The sequence below is a fragment of the Taurulus bubalis genome, assembly GCF_910589615.1.
Source record: "Taurulus bubalis genome assembly, chromosome: 1".
Classification (NCBI taxonomy): Eukaryota; Metazoa; Chordata; class Actinopteri; order Perciformes; family Cottidae; genus Taurulus; species Taurulus bubalis.
Genome location: NC_136589.1, coordinates 34907088 through 34925258, shown reverse-complemented (window position 1 = coordinate 34925258; position 18171 = coordinate 34907088). Strand labels below are relative to the sequence as shown.

At 41.2% G+C, this 18171-nt stretch overlaps 1 protein-coding gene across 1 annotated transcript; it reads right to left on the bottom strand.

Annotated features, from left to right (window-relative positions):
- Window positions 1–7229: 7229 nt before the first annotated feature.
- LOC306733359 (histamine H3 receptor-like) lies at window positions 7230–11160 on the bottom strand (the record flags this gene model as incomplete). The annotated part of the gene is made up of 3 exons (XM_079214582.1): window positions 7230–7982; window positions 10251–10417; window positions 10914–11160. The coding sequence occupies 3 exons, from the start codon at window positions 11158–11160 to the stop codon at window positions 7230–7232; spliced, it is 1167 nt and encodes a 388-aa protein (XP_079070708.1).
- Between the last annotated feature and the right edge of the window lie 7011 nt (window positions 11161–18171).

Genomic DNA, 18171 nt, shown 5'->3' with positions numbered 1-18171 from the left:
AGGCACTTTTAATAAGCTTCAAGGGCATTTGAACAGGTCCAGAACTTAGCTTTGCCAGAGATGGACTGGCCCACATCATCCATTACATTAAATTGGGTGGCGGCCTCCAGCTCATATTTATGATTTAATTAAATTCACTTGTGAGGCGTATCAGAACCACTGCGGCCTCCCTTTTAACGCCAGCCTAAGCAGCAAAACACACACACACACAGCTACGCACATGAGTGCGTACACAAGCGTTGTGCTTCTGACACTCGCCCAAGTGTGAGACTTTGTGGGCGCTTTGGCAGGGGCGTTCTCAGGGGTTCGTTTAAAGCAATATAATTACACAGCCCCCAAGTATTCTTCCATCAGAAAGCAGCAGAATGGATGGCTTGTTCAGAGATAACTTAGCCTGGCTGATCCTCTGCGGTGTCATTGCCTGAACATAACCTCGATGCAAGTGGCACTCAATGCTGCTCAGAGCCTGGCCAGTCCTTGGTGAAACCGGGCAGTCGGGCCAGATGTTTGGGAGTAGCTCAAATGCCTTTGTTCATGTCCAGGATGTGTGTGAAATGGCATTTTGGATTTTTTTTCATTTGACAGCCTAATACCCATAGTCCCCAAGAGGTGGCAGCCTGTGTTAAGACTTTATTAAAGAATTATGAGATCCGACTGAACCTGGGCAGTATGTTGCTATCCTCCAGAATGTGCCACTTTAACCGGTATGAACAACCTGCACAAATGTAGGTATGCATTCAGTGTTTGTCCCTTGTGCTCCGGTGTCCTCGCTATCACTCTTCTTTGGTGCAAAATTTAGTTTGGTGAAAACTCCACATTGTTAGGCCGCGCAGTCCTCCCGCTGAAAGAGACCTCAGAGACCTCTTATGGCATTCAATATGTGCGCCCAAGCGTGAGATCCAGATCCATTTGGCCAGGAGATCCGCTGGGAGTGTCTGGGGTAACCCAATCTCTCACACCGGCACTCCACATCCAGAGAGCCATCTTTTCACTTCAGAACTGTGTCAGCAAAATGGACGCCCCAACCTCAGTGTGTAGCCCTGCCACCGTGTTTATGGATCAAGCATGGGGGCCTTTGATATTGTCTTTTATTTATACTCGGTGTATACACACCCAGTTTCGGTATCTTTAAAATGTGATTTTAAAAAGAGTAAAGTCAGAGTAAAGTTGCTTTACAGATTTTCACCTGCAAATGAATCGGATGGCAGTTCTCAAACAGTTCTCAAACAGTTCTCAGGTAATAATTATATAAAATCCCCTCGAGCTGTAAATATCACCTTCAGAGGATATCCACCTTCACTCTACACTTGAAGCTACAAAATTTGAACATCGAAAATAAATGTATTTGAAAAATAAAACATTTATTTCGAGTTGATTTTTGTCAGGGAGATGCATCTTTCATCCCCTCATGCATTTTCTAAACGGCTTATCCTTATCAGGGTCACAGGGGACTTGAGTCCATCCTCGCACACATCGGGCAAAAGGCAGGGTACACCCTGGCCGAGCCGTCAGTCCATCACCGAGATACACACATACAGACAAGCAAACACATTCACCCTCCTCTGTAGCCCTTCATAATGATGCCCCCTGTCTCCCGAACTGGGAGAGCTGAAGGTGAGTACCCCCCTCCAGTCATCTCCCTCTGCCTCACCGAGACAAACACTTGAAATAGACAAAGCACTAGATTTATTTCATTTTTGTGTGTGTGTGTGTGTGTGTGTGTGTGTGTGTGTGTGTGTGTGTGTGTGTGTGTGTGTGTGTGTGTGTGTATGGGCCGGGGGAGGATTTTCAAAAATGTATTAAACACCAAGCAATAAAATATAGACCAGGTGGGGTCAAATTCACTGCAATTCTCCAGGCTCCGCAGCCGATGTGGCCGATGTGATGATATGAGGACAGGGGAAGAGTCTAACAAGAGGAGAGAAAAGGGAAAGAAAGTATCAATAATGCAGCGTACACCGTATACAGCTGACAGTCAAAATAGAAAACACACACTGCCTAAGAGAGAGGAGAGCCCAACGAATTCTGGGCAGAGCCCCTTTATGCACGTGGCAGAACATGAATCTGGTTCAGGTGTTCCAGCACCATTGGTGTGAGAGGTAATCTGCATAATGCAGAAAAGGCAACGTTTTTCCACGAATTAGCGCTCTAAGTGTCTTTGGAAAGCTCTGTATATGTACATATTAATGCTGATGTAAAATCATCTTTGCACGCTCAAAATCTGCCACGTGTTTGCTGAATGAACACATGGGGGATGAATACTATGTGTTGCACAAAATGTGGAGAAGGATGATTCGATAGAATACAACAATGGCTTTCTTTTTTTAAATTATTTACAATAAAAATGTTTATTCTTTTTATTTTGGTGAATCTGGAATGGCAGTTAAATAAATACTCTCATTGTCAGTTGTATATTTATTTCCCTCTTTCTGGTGATGAACTAAATAATGCTCCATAATGGAGCCCCTCGGGAGAACAAGTGCCTCTATCTACCAGAGTGCCCCGCTCTCTCTCGCTCGTCTCTTCTCCTCTTTCCTGATTTTCCTTAAATTTTTTGCCGTTCATTCGTGTCCTGTCTTTCTCATCCCTCACTACCGTCCTCTCTCACCCATGTCAGTCTTCATCGCTCTCTCTCTCTCTCTCTCTCTCTCTCTCTCTCTCCACTGCCCCTCCTCCTCCCTTTGCATCTCTTGTATTGTAAACAGCTCACAAAAGCATGACAAGGTCTCTGCTCATGTTCCCCCTGCCTCCCTCTCTGTTCTCCCAGCTATTTGTTATTGTCTTCTCGCTATCGTGTGTGTTTGTCTCTATCACGCGTTCTTTATTCTGTTTTTCCTCTGCGTCAGAAAAGCAAAAGTTAATTAAATATGGAACGAGATGGAGCAGCATCTCTTTAAACCATCATGTCATTAAAATGGCATCCCTGGGAGATCAGCTTAAAAGGAGTCGGAGAACAATGTCTTCTCCGTCAGATATTTATGGGCTTGGTTATGTAAACATGCTCCCTTTATTCTCTATGTATATTTCATGTAATTATCACTTTTTGTAGCGCTTCCCCCGTGAGATTTTTAGAGGCAAGAAGTTACTAGGGGAATGTCATTAGAAGAGACTATTGTTACAGCAATGCTGTGATACTGCACCGAGAAAAAGGTTACATTCCAGTCCTGGTGATACCTTTTATCTATATTTGACTTCATCATATAAAAACCATCAATGTCTCGTTACAGTCTATTTGCAGACACAAACTTAAAGCCCATTCTCTGCAGTTTGCCGATCTTTATTAACACCAAGAAAACACACTGAGTGAAGCATTCAACGGCATGGATGCTTCTGATCTAAATACGAGGGAGTTCACAGACTATTTACAGGTTCGCAAAAAACCTTGATGCCTCTCACTCAGCCCTCCCATGTATCCATCTGTTAGAAAAGCTGAAGATCTGGAGCGAACTGGATCGCTTTGGCAGCAGAGGCCAGCGACTGGTGCTCGAAGGCCTTGGTGCCAGCTGACGGAAGCCACTAATTAAGCGGGCTTGGGAGCCAGTGGGGTGCCTTATGAAACAGGGGCGCCTGGGTTTCACAAGAGGGGGCCGGGTATCCATCACAAGTCATCTGCGTTGCATGGGAAAGACTAGGGTCCGCTCCATCGCTATGCCACGTAGCACTCTTTCACTTCGGGCATCATGTCAAATACGCCTCTCGCACAAAAGCGTTCCACCCCCTGTGCCCTCTCTTGGCTTGTTTGCCATCACAGGGGGAGATGTTATTGCATGGCATGATGAAATTGCATATGTCAAGGTGCATTTAATTCACTGCAGATGCACCTAAATGTTGATGCCGGAAGAAACAGCTGTGTGTGGACGCAGTCAAATGCACATGGAATAAAAAAAATAAAAAAACACAAACAAGCTCACACATCTGGACTCCCACATGCATGACTTAATGTCCCTCTTCTTTATATTGTTAGTTGAGTCTTCTCTGCTGTAGGGTCAGAGTGCCTCTAAGTAATCTAACTAGCTCAGACTTGGGGGACAATATTAGGTCTGCCTTGAGTTCTATCATTACTGTTTTACCCACCACAGGCAGGTACGGCACTCGACCATCAACCTGCCATATTGCTATCCAACCTGACCCCACAGATGCAGTAAACCTAAGTGAACCACAGTTTTGAATGTCGACAGCAATAACCACTGCAGAATTGCTTTTAATCAACGTCTGAAATGAGGGTGACTTGAAGCGTCGCCCCATGCTGATTAAATGTAATTGTTTAATTGCCAAGTGCTGGGAACCCATCCTAAGAGGATTCCAATGGAATTATTTAATCTCTAGTCAGGAAGTACACTGCAGGAAAAAGCAGAGGAAAAAACGGAAGAACGGAAAAGGCAGAAAATGAAGCAGAAATAGTCTGTTTTTTTTTCTTTTTGAGTATGTCCCTCATGAAATATTTAACTGCGGTTTACATTTAGTTAGCTGAGAAAGTGAACAGCCTACGCGAGGGGAAGATGTACTAAGTGATGCTACAACTTCAAAAGAGGTCAAAGTGTTGACCTGTATCTGCAGAATAAAGTGGTTTGGTTTTGTCTGCCGGCTCACTTTTATATTTCAGCCTAACTTTTAAAATGCTATATTGGTCATCACCATGTTGTAAGGAGTACTGATATATGAAAACGTCTATTATTTTACAGTGGCTTCATTCCACCTCTGTTACTTTTTATTGTCTAATGTGTCGACTAGAGGTGTTTGTCCAGTTTGTAAACATGATAATTCAGCATTAAGTCCTCCTAACCAAGTGCTAAAGTGGAAACTCTAAGAGTTTAACTATTCTGAGATTCTCATGGGGAAGTTATATAGGCCTTCTCCCCCCTCTGAAATGGAGTCTGTGCTAATGGGACTCTATAAACTTAAGGGGCACAGGTGCGCTCCATTTGGGGTCACTGCTTTTAGATCCATCGCTTGGGGTCACAGACATCCAAACCCCTGCGATAAACACATTTATGTATACTTACTGAACAGGCTTAAAAAGACACACACACACACACACACAGCTCTGCATGTGGATATAATTAAAATCTCTCATCTGTGTTTTTTTCCTCCAAGACCAATTTAAGTTGGTATGATCCACGACACAGTCTCAGTCGGTAGCTACATCGGTTTGGCACACATGCCATGACATTTCAATCTATCAACAAAATCAATAGCAGTAGAGCTCCTAATATAACTGCGCACAGCGCAAGCGTTCCTCGCGGTGATACGGCTCTTGCTGTCACATTTAGATACACAGGGAGGGAACTCAGGCTTGCCATTCCGCTGATAAATGCAGTTCTGTCGTCCTGAGGGAAATGTGCTTGCATCCCTCTGGTCAGAAGTGTGCTTCTGTCCCCCCGCCACGCCACAGGCGGGGGGTGGGTAGGGGGAGGGGGTAGCAGAGGCCCGTTCCCTGCAGCTGTGTCCTTATTCCCAGCACCTGACCAGGGGCCCAGATGTGCACACGTGCAACAGCAACAATTTGAGCAATGTAAGTCCCCCGTGGGACCGAGGCACCTGCAAACGTAACCCCACTATCTAACATGACGGCGTAATTACAGTTCTAATAAGTCTACATCTGGAAAGGAGTCATTTAATCTATCAAATCATACAGCTAGACTGGGGAACAATACAAAAAATAGTATTGCACTCTCAGCATTTCATCTGCACATCAAACAAAAGCCACTCGGCACTTGGCACTGACCCAATTAGCCACCAGGTAGACAGTGTCTACATTTAAAATGCGTCATAGAGCTTAATTCCTTTATTTTATAATGTGCATAAAGACCAGTAATAGAGATGTGTTATTTTTGGCAAATCCTAAATTTAAATAACTCAAGCACCAAATATTGAACTTTCTTCTGAGCCAAGAGGACAACATTTAAGGCCACTACTCTAATATTTAAGTTACACAAATACTTACCAAAAGAAAAAACATATGGCATAAAAGCACATAAGGACTATACAAAACATTTACTAGAGCATAGGACAGACTGTAACTCTTTACAAGTGACGCTATGTGACAGTGAAAGGACTCACTGTGAATAAATATGAAGGGAGCAGAGTCCATTTTCATGAACCTATGATTATATTCCTCTACTACACTTTCAATCAGTCAGGGTGCTGGTGTAAAAATATAGCACATATATAACAGTTCAAATACAAACAAAAAAGTAAAGCAGTGAATGGAAACCCTAGTAAATTGCAAAGATTGACTCTGATGAATCAAAGCTTAATGCTCGAGCACACAGGAAGCTGTAAAGGTTAATGGTGACATCTAGTGGCACACAAGTAAACATGCATCTGCTGAGCACAGCAACATAATTGTTGGCGTTGTTGTAAACAGATTACCTATCTGTCTTACATAAAGGCAAATCATTCCTGTAAAACAAACTGGGAAATAATCTTTACATTTTTTATTTATTATTTATTTACAGCAAAGAAGACATGTTTTTTGTTGTTTTACATGAGGTGATAAATGTGCAGACAATGTGTGGAAAAATGTAATCCATTGGCTATGACTTTGTACAACAATCTGCCCCAAACGGAACACATCATACTTCTACACTTCTGGCACTTTTTCTTTTCATCCCTGTGCTTTTCATCCCTGTGCTCATCAGTGGTAAACCTGCTAACAGCAGAGGGTGATAGAGATCTGTTTTACGGAACTTCACAGTGAGTGCAACACATACCTTTCTAAGAACATGAATCCTCAATATAATATATATATATATATATATATATATATATATATATATATATATATATATATATATATATATATTCAAGTCACATACTGCATAACATGTCGAACGAGACAACATAGTTCAGTTGATGGATTGCTAACTTGCCTGCATGCACACATTCAAGACAATTATACAATCTAGAACGTGTTCTTATGTGAAAACTTTTGGTGTTTTCTGTTAGTTTTTTTTGACAAGAAAATTATTGTTATGCCTATGATGGCTATTTAATACAAGCTTTAGATTTGAACACAACGAACTGTAAATAACATCATATACTGTACAGTGCAGACCGTACATCCAAACACTGAAAAGCTTTTGGAGACGATTAATTATGGTCTTAGTGACAAACTGCGATGCACAGTTTAGCTTCATCTGCTGAAACTGTGTAATTTATGGGTCGGATTTGAAAGATGTCCATCCACAGTTTTGGCACATTGTTCATCAGTCTTCCATATCTGCTTGTCATTGGCCAGTGCGGAGGACAGCTGATAGGGGAGTAGTATGCCGCCTCGGGCAGAGAATCTTGCTGAAGGCCCTGCGGAAGCTGCTGTGGCAAAGTGGGTACAGGAATGGGTTAATAGCAGAGTTGAGCCACAAGAGCCAGAAGGTGACCTCGTACCAGTGATGCTGGATGCACCGCCCTCTGCAGGCAGCACGGATGATCATCAGTAGGGTGTACGGTGCCCAGCAGATGGCAAACACACACACTATGATGGCCAGGGACTTAGCAATTTTCTTATCCCTGGACAGACGGCTCGGCTGGGCAGCCCTGCTGGTTGAGTGATCTAGTTTACACAAACTGGGAGAGGAGGTCTGGGAGTTGATAGAGCCTCTTACAGCCAGTTTCGTGCGAAAACCACAGTTGTGGGACAGGGGGATACCTTTCCCCTGGGCAGAGGCAGGTTCGCTCAATTGAAGGTGGAGCTGGGCCTCCATACTTTGGCGCCTCCTCCTGCGTATGCTGAGGTAAATGCTGAGGTTGAAGAATGCCACAGAGATGAAAGGAGAGAAGAACTCCAGCATGGAGGCACCCAGCAGGAAGTACCAAGAGTAATAGAACTCTGCAAAGCACTCATCCTTTGGCACGCGTCTTCTGCCCACCGCCAGTTCCCAGAATATGATAGCAGGGCCATACAGGACAAAGGCCAGCACCCAGACAACAATCATCTTGACGACAGCTTGATTTGGCATGCCCTGTCTGGCACGGTAACTTACCTGCAAATATAAGCAGAAATCACAAAATATACTGAGTGATATGGTCCGTGTGGGGTAACTACCTTGTATCTGCAGTGACTGCAATGCTACTTGCAAAATATGCAAAATCTCAAGGTCATTCTCCAAAAGTACACTATCTTTAGCCATAAAACAGTAGGCAATGTGCATTTATATATATATATATATATATATATATATATATATATATATATATATATATATATATATATAATATACATAATATATACATATTTAAATTAGAAATGTAATTAGAAATACAGCTAAATATGTAGTAAATGTTTTAAACGTATGCAAAGTATTACAAGTAAAAATAGAATGCAGGCAGAATGGCCCCTGTTGGTGTTATATTATAATTTGTTCTAAAATTGGATTGTCATTAGTGATGCATTAATGTGTTAGCAGCATTTTTAATGTTGCAGCTGGTCGGTATTGAGATACATTTCAGTATTTGAAATACTGTTACGTAGTTTAATCTCAAACAATATATCATATTGTTATGTAAAATAATCAGCCAGAAGCCATAGCTTTCAACCATGTTTACAAAAACATCAAATGTTCACAATATATATAATATATAAATATATATTCATCAAGCTAATAACATTGAAAAAAACCTATAATATGCAGCTTTGGACCGACACACATGTTTGTGAAATCGCAGAACATGTTGGTGGACAAACAGAACATGCGACTTGTCCAACATCCTGACGTCATGCACTGTGTGTGAATGAGTGTGAAGTCAATGAGGCACTTCTCATGACCACTTGTCTCAATTAGTGTCACTTCCTATGTCCCCGTCCACATTCTTGTTCAGCGGGCAACATGCCTCTCCAGCTGCTCTGCCCCTGTTCTGAATGACATAGACATAATTTGCAGGTCTTCAAAGAACATGATAAAATGTTTGTGTAAATTAATTGGTATTTAGTGATTCAAGACATTGATATTTCCCCCCTGCTTCATGTCGTGTTGTTGCACTCAATGAAGAAGAATCACACGTGCTCCAAGGTCCAATCTCAACATTTGCATATCGTTTTAGAGCTTGTTAGATTACGTCTGTTAGCTTCGAGATATTGATATTAGCTTGTTCTTATAATCCTAAAGTATTTTCTATTTCCTGTGCAGTTAGCATTTTGTTAATGTGCTGACATTTCGTCTAACTGCCAAATATATGCTTCCAATCTGACTCCATTCTTTCAAAAGACAAACTTTGTCCTGTGGCTGTTGACGATCCTTTGTCTTTCAATGTTCAGAGGGAAATGCTTTTAGGAAAAAAAACTGCTTGGCAGCCAGTGGCCTGTTTCTACTTTGATTGATCTCTCCATGTTGGAAGGACCATGGCACGGAGGAGGATCTCTATGATCAAAGCTAGCTAATTAAAGAAGGGTCTCTCTCTCTCGCTCTCTGGTGTTATTTGTATTTGTTGCTCTGATGTTAAGTGTTTGCTTGTGAAAGGAGACAGAACACTCTCTTTGTCTACCTTGCCAAGCCTCATCCCACCTTTGAGTTAACGCACACATGTGTAGTATACAGTCAGTGGGCTAATGCACAACGTAGGACCGATGCAATGGGCCTAAGAGCTGCAGGGGTTTGGAAATGTATGCTAAATACTGGATCCAAAAAAAAGAAAATGGACATAATTGATGTTGGATAATTGTGTTTCAGAAAAGCAAAGCAGTGGAAGCTGCCCGGACATCAATTAATTCATTAGAATCTACTAAAGTGAAAGTTAAAGATATTTAAGTTTTGTCATCAATAATACAACATCGACATCTTTCATATTTTCCAACGGCCAGTCTGTACCAAAGTCAAAATGTCCCTTTTTTTTTTTTGGGATCTTCGTCATGGGGAAGGGCTATAATTAGGGGTGGCACTGGGCCTGAATGGGTCAGGAATGATTAACCTCTGCAGATGGGCACATTTGGGAGAATGAGGTGGCACTGCCACTACCAATAACCTCTATAGGGAAACTCACCGGTCAGAAAACAAGCCACAGACACGTGCAGTGAACATGTGTGTGGCTGCAAAGGAAAACTTGAAACTACTTCAACTTTAAACATGATATCTTAAAAAAAAAACTGTTTACTCAAATTTGAGTTTAAAAAAAAAAATGTTATTTCTGTTTTACCTTTATTTGAGAAGATTTCAGATTATTTTACAAACAGTAACTGTGCCAGGAGTCACAGTTCTAAATTCACTTTGTTGGTGCAGTGTGCATTACAGATGTGAGGCACAGGATGATCCACTCACTGCTCTGGTGACTGACAGGAAGCGGTCGTAGCTGATGAGGACAATGTTGAAGGCTGATGCCGAACAGAGCAGGTAGTCCATGACCAGCCACAGCTTGCACAGTCCTCGGCCCAGTGTCCACCTGCCTGTGAGGATGTAAGGCATGTAGACCGGGATGCAGAATGCCCCTACAAAAAGAGTGGGAAAGGAATCAAAAACCAAGGCAGCACAGAACATTTTTGAAGTAATGCACATGCATACATGCTAAATACAACTTTAATGAAAGGAGGGTGACAAAGTGATGAGTGAGTGCAAAAGAGCAGATTATAGAAAGATTGCACATGTACAAAAAATAAGCAATACCATTGACATATTAAGGAATTAGCAAGAAATGTATAAAGCTCTCTAAATACATATAGTTGGTCCCATCAATGCAGCTGCTTAATTGATGAGTGTACTTTAAATACTCTACTTGGTAACAAATCACTAGAGTAAAGGGGGATTGACAGGCATACAGGAGCATCACATATATTCCAAAACTGCACCTGTCATATACTAGCATGGATGCATATATCATAGCATCTCATAGCCCTTAACAAATCAGCTTTAATGACAAGGATACCACATACTGTAATTGTATTCTGTTGGTCCAAGATATATTTAAAAGACTAAAGTTGGACTTACCTACAAGGAAATCTGATATGGCCAAATTCAGGAAGTAGTAATTACATTGCCTTCTCAAGCTCGTGTCCACTTTAAAGGCCAAAATGACCAGTGCGTTGCCCAACACTATCACAACGACCAAAGTCACCATCATCACCATCAAAATGACAGAAACGGGTCCTGAAAACACGAAGCTGCTCTGGACTCTAGTTGAGGTGCTGTTTAAATAGTACCGACTAGAGTTGGAATCAGTTTGGTCCTCCGGCATGATCCTGATGTGACGATGAACGACGCTCCCGTTATGTCCTCAAACGGCCAGAGCTGAAAATAATAAGCCAGCAACAGGTGACAGGCGAAGGGACTCTGCATTCAACACCCCCATGCATGCTCTAAAAGCTTCGCTTTCCTTTTGAAACTGAGCATAGTGTGCTGGGAAATCCACGAGAGAGCGCACAGCGCCTTTCCCAAAACGCTGCCTGGACACCTGATGAATTACGCATTTGCCAGCAATGCCGCCTTGCCGGAGAGACGTGACTTCTCATCGGACATTGTATGTAATGACTTTAAAGTAACATCACGGTCCGTGCAGTTGATACGATGAGGTTTAGAGACGGCGCAGAAAAGTTTGGTTCTCTTATCTAATTGGAAATTAACAGGCATTAGTTGCCGTATCCAATCGTGTGCTATTATTCCAGCAACATCCCGCAATTTGTTCAATGGAAAGAGTTTTTTTAAGCTGACGATGAAAGCTGAAAGCTATTTCTATATTGTATAAACTGGGCAGTGGCACTTTCAAATAATTGTACTGACGTTAAAGAGTCATTTTTTTTCTCCCCTCATATTTTCATGCTGTGAATCAGTTGATTAACTGGGTTTAGCACTACATATTCGGAAGTCCATTCATAAACCTACTGTTTGACTCACAGCCTACTGATTGTTTGTTGTTGCGTCAAACGAGCATGTTGTGGGTGTGCAGAGGATATGATACAGGATGTAGACATAGAAAAGCATGGTACAATCAAACTGTGATGACCCTTAACAAATCCTACACTGGACCAGGTATTATGAACATCAGCTTCCGGCAATTGGATAAACAAACTGGTACAGGTGCACCTTGCTGTGGAAATCGTTGTGGGCATTTTGTTTCATAAAAATTCACACTTTGGACATTCAATGACATATTAGTAACATTTAGTTACATATTAGATGGAGACCTTTTCCCCAAAATAAATGTCATATGTTCTGCTTTTCGCTCCCAACCCGCCACCCGTCAGTACCTTCAATCTGAAAAGCTGTGCCAGCCAGCAACAGCCCATAGACCAAACAGAAGCGAGTGGGAGGCTCGGTCTCTCACAACAGGCTTTGTGAGATTAACAGTTTCACCAGTAGCTTTTAAATAGTAAGCATTCTCGCCAGTAGCACCTCAAAAACCTCCAGGATACTCCATGTAAATGTCTAGATACTTGTGGGGGTGTAAAGCCTCCCTGGAACACACAGTGGAGGAAGCTGGAAGCCTTATTTGCATTCAGATACTATCCTATCAGTCCCACAGCTGTGGTCCAAAGAGAAATGAGAAACACTACAGAACAGTAGAAGTGACTGAAGGAGCCCAGCTTGAATTACTGTTATTTTCCCACAAATGGAGCCAGCACCATCTCTCAGTGTTAGTTGCGTCACAGTTGAAACAAAGCAACCAGTACAGGTAAAGCGTAGTTTTCCATTCAGACCTTGTTGTTTTACAATAAACTCAATTAAAATAAAATCAGCTTTTTAGAGATTTGACCATAACTGCCTTGACTATAAATGCCTTGGCAGATCCTCTTAATTAGGTGGTTGGCTATCTTTATTGTCCGTTTTGCTAAAAGAGATATGATGGAGTGCTTCATCGTGTAAAATGTGTTATGATGCGATTCACACCTCAGGATACCTGATAAAATGTGTCTTTTCAAAGACAAAAAATATGTGTATTTCTACATTTGGTAATGGCTGTTGAAATGCAGTTTAGAGAATTAATTTTTGTTTCAAATGCTGTATATGCACTGACTTATGTTACATACAGTATGAACAACTGCTCTCTTCTAAGGAATGACCAACAAATACGTTTTTATACTGGAATGATGTCAGATCCTGTTGAATTGCAACAATCACATCCATAGATTTTTCCCATGGAGTCCAACCCATTCGTTCACTATTCAGGTAGTTTCGGGCTACCTATAAAAGGGTTGTGATAGTAATGTCCTTTATTCAAAGGCACAAAGAGACGTCATGGTAACTGGCGCTGTGCGTCACGGAAACTCATGCACATAAAGATATACAAGATGTACTAGATGGGAGTTTTCACAGAAAATGTGATTTGCTTGCCATTACGTCATGGGGTGCCAACTAAAAACAAATGTTGAAGCATTGACATTAATATTGCTCTTGATTAATATTTGCCTTTACCATATTGGAAATATTCTATTCCCAATAATATATAATGAATGTCATAATATATAGATAAAGCAGGTGTCTGAACCCAACATTAATATTCGATCATTACTGCAAAGGTCATGCTTAAGGTGTTCTTGATACCACACTGAGTGGTACACTGAAATATTGGGAGCAGTATCTACACAGCCCACGGTGTAATGTAATTATCCGTTGCCGGTGTAAGGTATGGTAAACTATACTGCATATTAAACATAATGCAATGAAAGTGTGTCAGGGAAGCAATGAATTTGGCAGGTGCACTGTCGCTGGATTTGGAAATACAAGTGCGGCGACTCAACTGAAAATGGAGGGCACTCAGAAACAAAGCAGTGCCACAGAGGGTACACAGAGGCTCTAGTGTTGCTGATTATACTGTGCCCTGCTGTGGCTCTCCATTACTCTAGTACTCAAGTGTTTGTGTTTGGATGCTGGGCTGGAGTACAGATGCTATCATACTGTAACAGTGTGTCTATGTCGCAGTAATCACAGCTTACATTAAATGACATGTACAGTGCACATCCCGATTCACCCAAGTCCATCCAAGGCCACATTTGTTGTTCATTGTACAGTATGTTGCAGTTTAAAAATCAGAGCTGGATACTGTATTTTACCATGAATATCAATAATTGCAACATATTATGTTATGTATATGTGTTGTCAGTGAGAGAGGGTAAGTGACAGATATTCAAAGATAACAACTTGCAAAAAATGTGTAAGAAAAAAGCCAAAAACCAGACGAAACATTCTGATTCACAGACTGTACGGTATATGAGCTTGACTATCTGACTATACTTGATTTAAACAATTCTTCTTTCGGCGGTATGATATACAAGTCCTTCAAATTAAATTTTGATCATTTCGGTCACAAAGCTTTCTTCAAAAAGTAGCAGTGCATCTATCAGGAACATCAGGAACTATGACGTTAAAGGAAGAGGATAATATTTTGAAAAGCATACTCCCACTGCTGAACAGGCAGGGTTTCATCAATATGCTGGGTATTGCCATTTGAATATAACAGAAACGTCCCCTGGTAGTCTCAGTCTTCACATCACATCAGGGCTGTCACAGTTTACATAATAAGCGCTAATCACTAATGAGAGAGCTGAACTCAGAGTTGGATGGCTTCACAGCCTCACAGTCTGTTTGGCAGAGCTGCTTCCGAGATGAAGGGTGCTGGCATTTACCTTATGCTGTAGATCCACAGAAGCTCATTGAAATGCTGTGGGTGTGCCTCAGTGACAGGATTTTGACTTGTTGAATTTTTCATTTCATTTTCAAAAACTCCAAGCACGGTAATCCACTGCGCCCCACCCTCATATGAAATATAAAAAAAGCCACCATCATAATCCTCATGTGCAGTAATTATTACTGTAAGCATTACAATGTGAAATAACCACAATGCAACATGTTTAGGCTAAATTAAGTGTTGTTTACATGTTTTGAGCTGTGTATAATACAACTGTAATATGTAATCAGTCCTGGTTGCAAAATATTGTATATTCCTTTTAAATGCTCAATTATGCCTTAATGCATACAGCACTGGTGGAGTATTTATACATTTTGCTTCTTGTGATGTAAATATGAAATAATAAAACAAGGACTGAGAATGCTTTGAAATTAGGTTATTTACTTTGAAGTAAACAGACACATAACCAGAGGTAATCTATTCTAAAGCAGTGTCACATCTATCCTGTGGCAATTACTTTAGAATGATATTCCTCATGAATATAAATGCGTAGTAGCTATGCTATTGGCAATAATCCAACAAGAATAATAGTGTACCTGATGGTCCACTGGGTTTCATTCAGAAGGCAATGCTTTTGAGAGCTTTTTGGACAAACAATGCATGTGTCATGGTGACATGTCTTATTTGAAGTGAGAGTTTCGATATGAAAAAGAGCTCTATAAGGAATCCAGAGGAATGACTGAGGGATTGCCTCAACACGGCTCTCAACATGACGGGTAACGGGAGGGTGCTACGCTTCTGTGGCAACGTTGTCGGTCGGGACGGCGTTATTAGCGGTAGACGTGGCCATTAGCCAGCCAGTAGAACACACAAACATGGACGCATGTGCACTAAAACACACGCGCGGCCAAACTGGCTATCTAACGCACAAATAACGCTTGGATAACAACGCACACACTGGGAGAGCGAGACGACACAACCCCAATCATTCTCATTGGTTCATGAGGATTGGTAACCACGGGTAACTAAATAATGGTAATGCAGAGGCTCCGCCCAACTTCAAGTCTAATTAGTGGAAGGAAGCACCTGTGGGTGTGCAGGTTGTGGCAACCAAACACACCATTAATGGTAAACTGGTTATCCTATCATGCTGAATGTACAACGGCAGCACAATTACATCCTGTCTGTCAAACGTGCAGCAGACTTCTCTGCAATCATCTATACTTTAGAATTCAGCTTAGAAGAACTCCGACAACACAAAGAAAAAGAAAAAGCATTAGAACTGGTGAATCTTAGAGAAAGCTTTTAATGGTGTGTTTTGCACCACAGGTAAGCACTCCGCATGTTGGAGAGAGAAAGACTATTGATCTGTGGTTAGTGGGCGAACACTCCACTGAGCTCATGCTGTACAACATGAAGGAAACGGGAACCAGAAGTGATTTATTGGCCATTAACTTCAACATACGTTTTACAGCTATAGGCCTAAAGTAAAAAGTAACCAAAGAAGAACAGACTTATCAGGCCTTATTCCTTTGTATCAATCACGTTATGCAGTCAAATAAGCCTCTCCTATTCAGACGGCTCTATGTGAAGAAAGTCATTGCTGTGCTTCTTTCCCCTACCTTTTCCTTCACTCGCTGCCTGTCCCTAAAATGTCCCCGATGGGGATTCTATCTCCTGGTTCCCTTTGAAGCAGTGGCCTCTCTTTGCCTCCATTATCTTGTAATTTGTGAGGGATTACGCTCTGGAGCACACACAGTCCACCCCGTTGCTTAAGAACTGTGACAGCTTACAATAATTGCCATGCTAATTAGCGAGAACTAGCCCAGTGCGCTTCTTTGCCTCACCAGACCTGATTTGATGAATATGCTTTGATTCATGTCTGCAGTCGTGTTTCCGTAACGTTCCAACGCTTATGATTGAATATATATAACCAATAATACGGGCTGACTAATATATGTTAACAAATACATGTAGAGGCTATACTGTTCTGAAAAACAAAGAGAGAAACCAGCTGAGAAGGTTTTATTGAAGTTGAACCACTAGGAAGCAGTTATTGCAATCCGACAAGTCCCACAAATGCTCCTTGTTTATTAACTTCATATTCCAGGATTCATCTCTATTATGTTAATATTGTTTGGTCAAGTACAAACCCCTCCCATCTTCAAAATCTCAATTTGCTGCAAATAAAAACATTTCTAACATTGACAACGTATATATATATATATATGTATATATATGTATATACATATATATACATATATGTATATTTATATATGTATATACATATATATATATAACTATATATATTAGCTTAGTTTTCTTTTGTGTCATTTTGTCTTTTCTTTATGTTATTATTATTATAGGCATCGTTGTGTAAGTCTGTGGCTTCTTCTTGACCTCTCCTGACACATGCGGTGTGCTTATGTGTGTGCAGAAGACAAAAAAACAAAACAAAAGAAACATCCCTGGAGTGGGACTCAACCACCTTTAACCCATAATGCATTTCTCCATTGATATAAGCCGGTACTCCTTTCAATCAACAGCATTATAACTGTACGAGCCGGGCACTAATTAGAACCAGCAACCAGATATGTTCACTTAAAATTAAAAGGAAGCTCCAAAGTCTTTTTCCTTCCCCCGACCATTATGTGGTCCATCTGACCTTGTCCGTGTGAATGGGCGAGAGAGCTAAGATTGTCCACATTTTCTCCCTAATAGCCAAGACTAATAGACTTATAATATTGTAAAAACACAATGATTCATTGAACCGCTAAGGCCAAACATTGCTGTTTTCGTCAATGATTGCTTTAGGCAAAAACATCAACTCTACATTTGTACTAATGACTGTGGGGCCTGGTTGACAAAATTGGGGAAACTCTCTACAAATAATTACTTAAACATTGAATTAACTTCATTGCATTTGCAAACATATATTTGTAGATAGAGATTGTTGTTGTTTGTTTTGTGTTTTCTTTGTCAGAGCATTTTCTCTTTGTTTGGCATAATCGTCATGATTTACTAGACCTTTTACCCCTAATTCCCTGTGTTCAGACAGATGCATCTGGAGTTTAGGTACCACTGTGTTGGCCTGTTTCGGGCTCTGTTGGTTGCCTCGTGAGACAATATAAACTCGCATAGGCCTGATTTACAGACTTCTTTTCCTTTTTCTGCTGTTACTATCCTAACTCAATCCACTGCGGCATTGTTTGGAAAAGTGATTTAGTCGCTTTAGCATTAAAGTCCTATCCCATTGGGTGTTTATCTTATTTTGCTGATCCCTTGCAGCTCTACTGGGTATTAGCCACGCCTATGATCAAGGTTCCTGGCTCAAAAGGCATCTCTCTTCACACAGGTGCTTACTCATCTTTGAAGTCCTCGCTGACACCGACTGTACTTTTATTACAGCATGATGTCCCATCACCCTCGCCGCCAGATGCACCTACCTCAGGGAACATAATTGCTTGAAGTAAGACGGGCCTTCAAAGCCACACACTCAGAGCTGACCTTCAGTGGCACAAAAATGTCTGAAGCTCTAGTTCTACGTATACGTAGAGCCCAAAATATCCAGGATGAACGACCTTTAAAACACAAGTAGGTGCAATTAGGGTTGAGGGTTCAAAT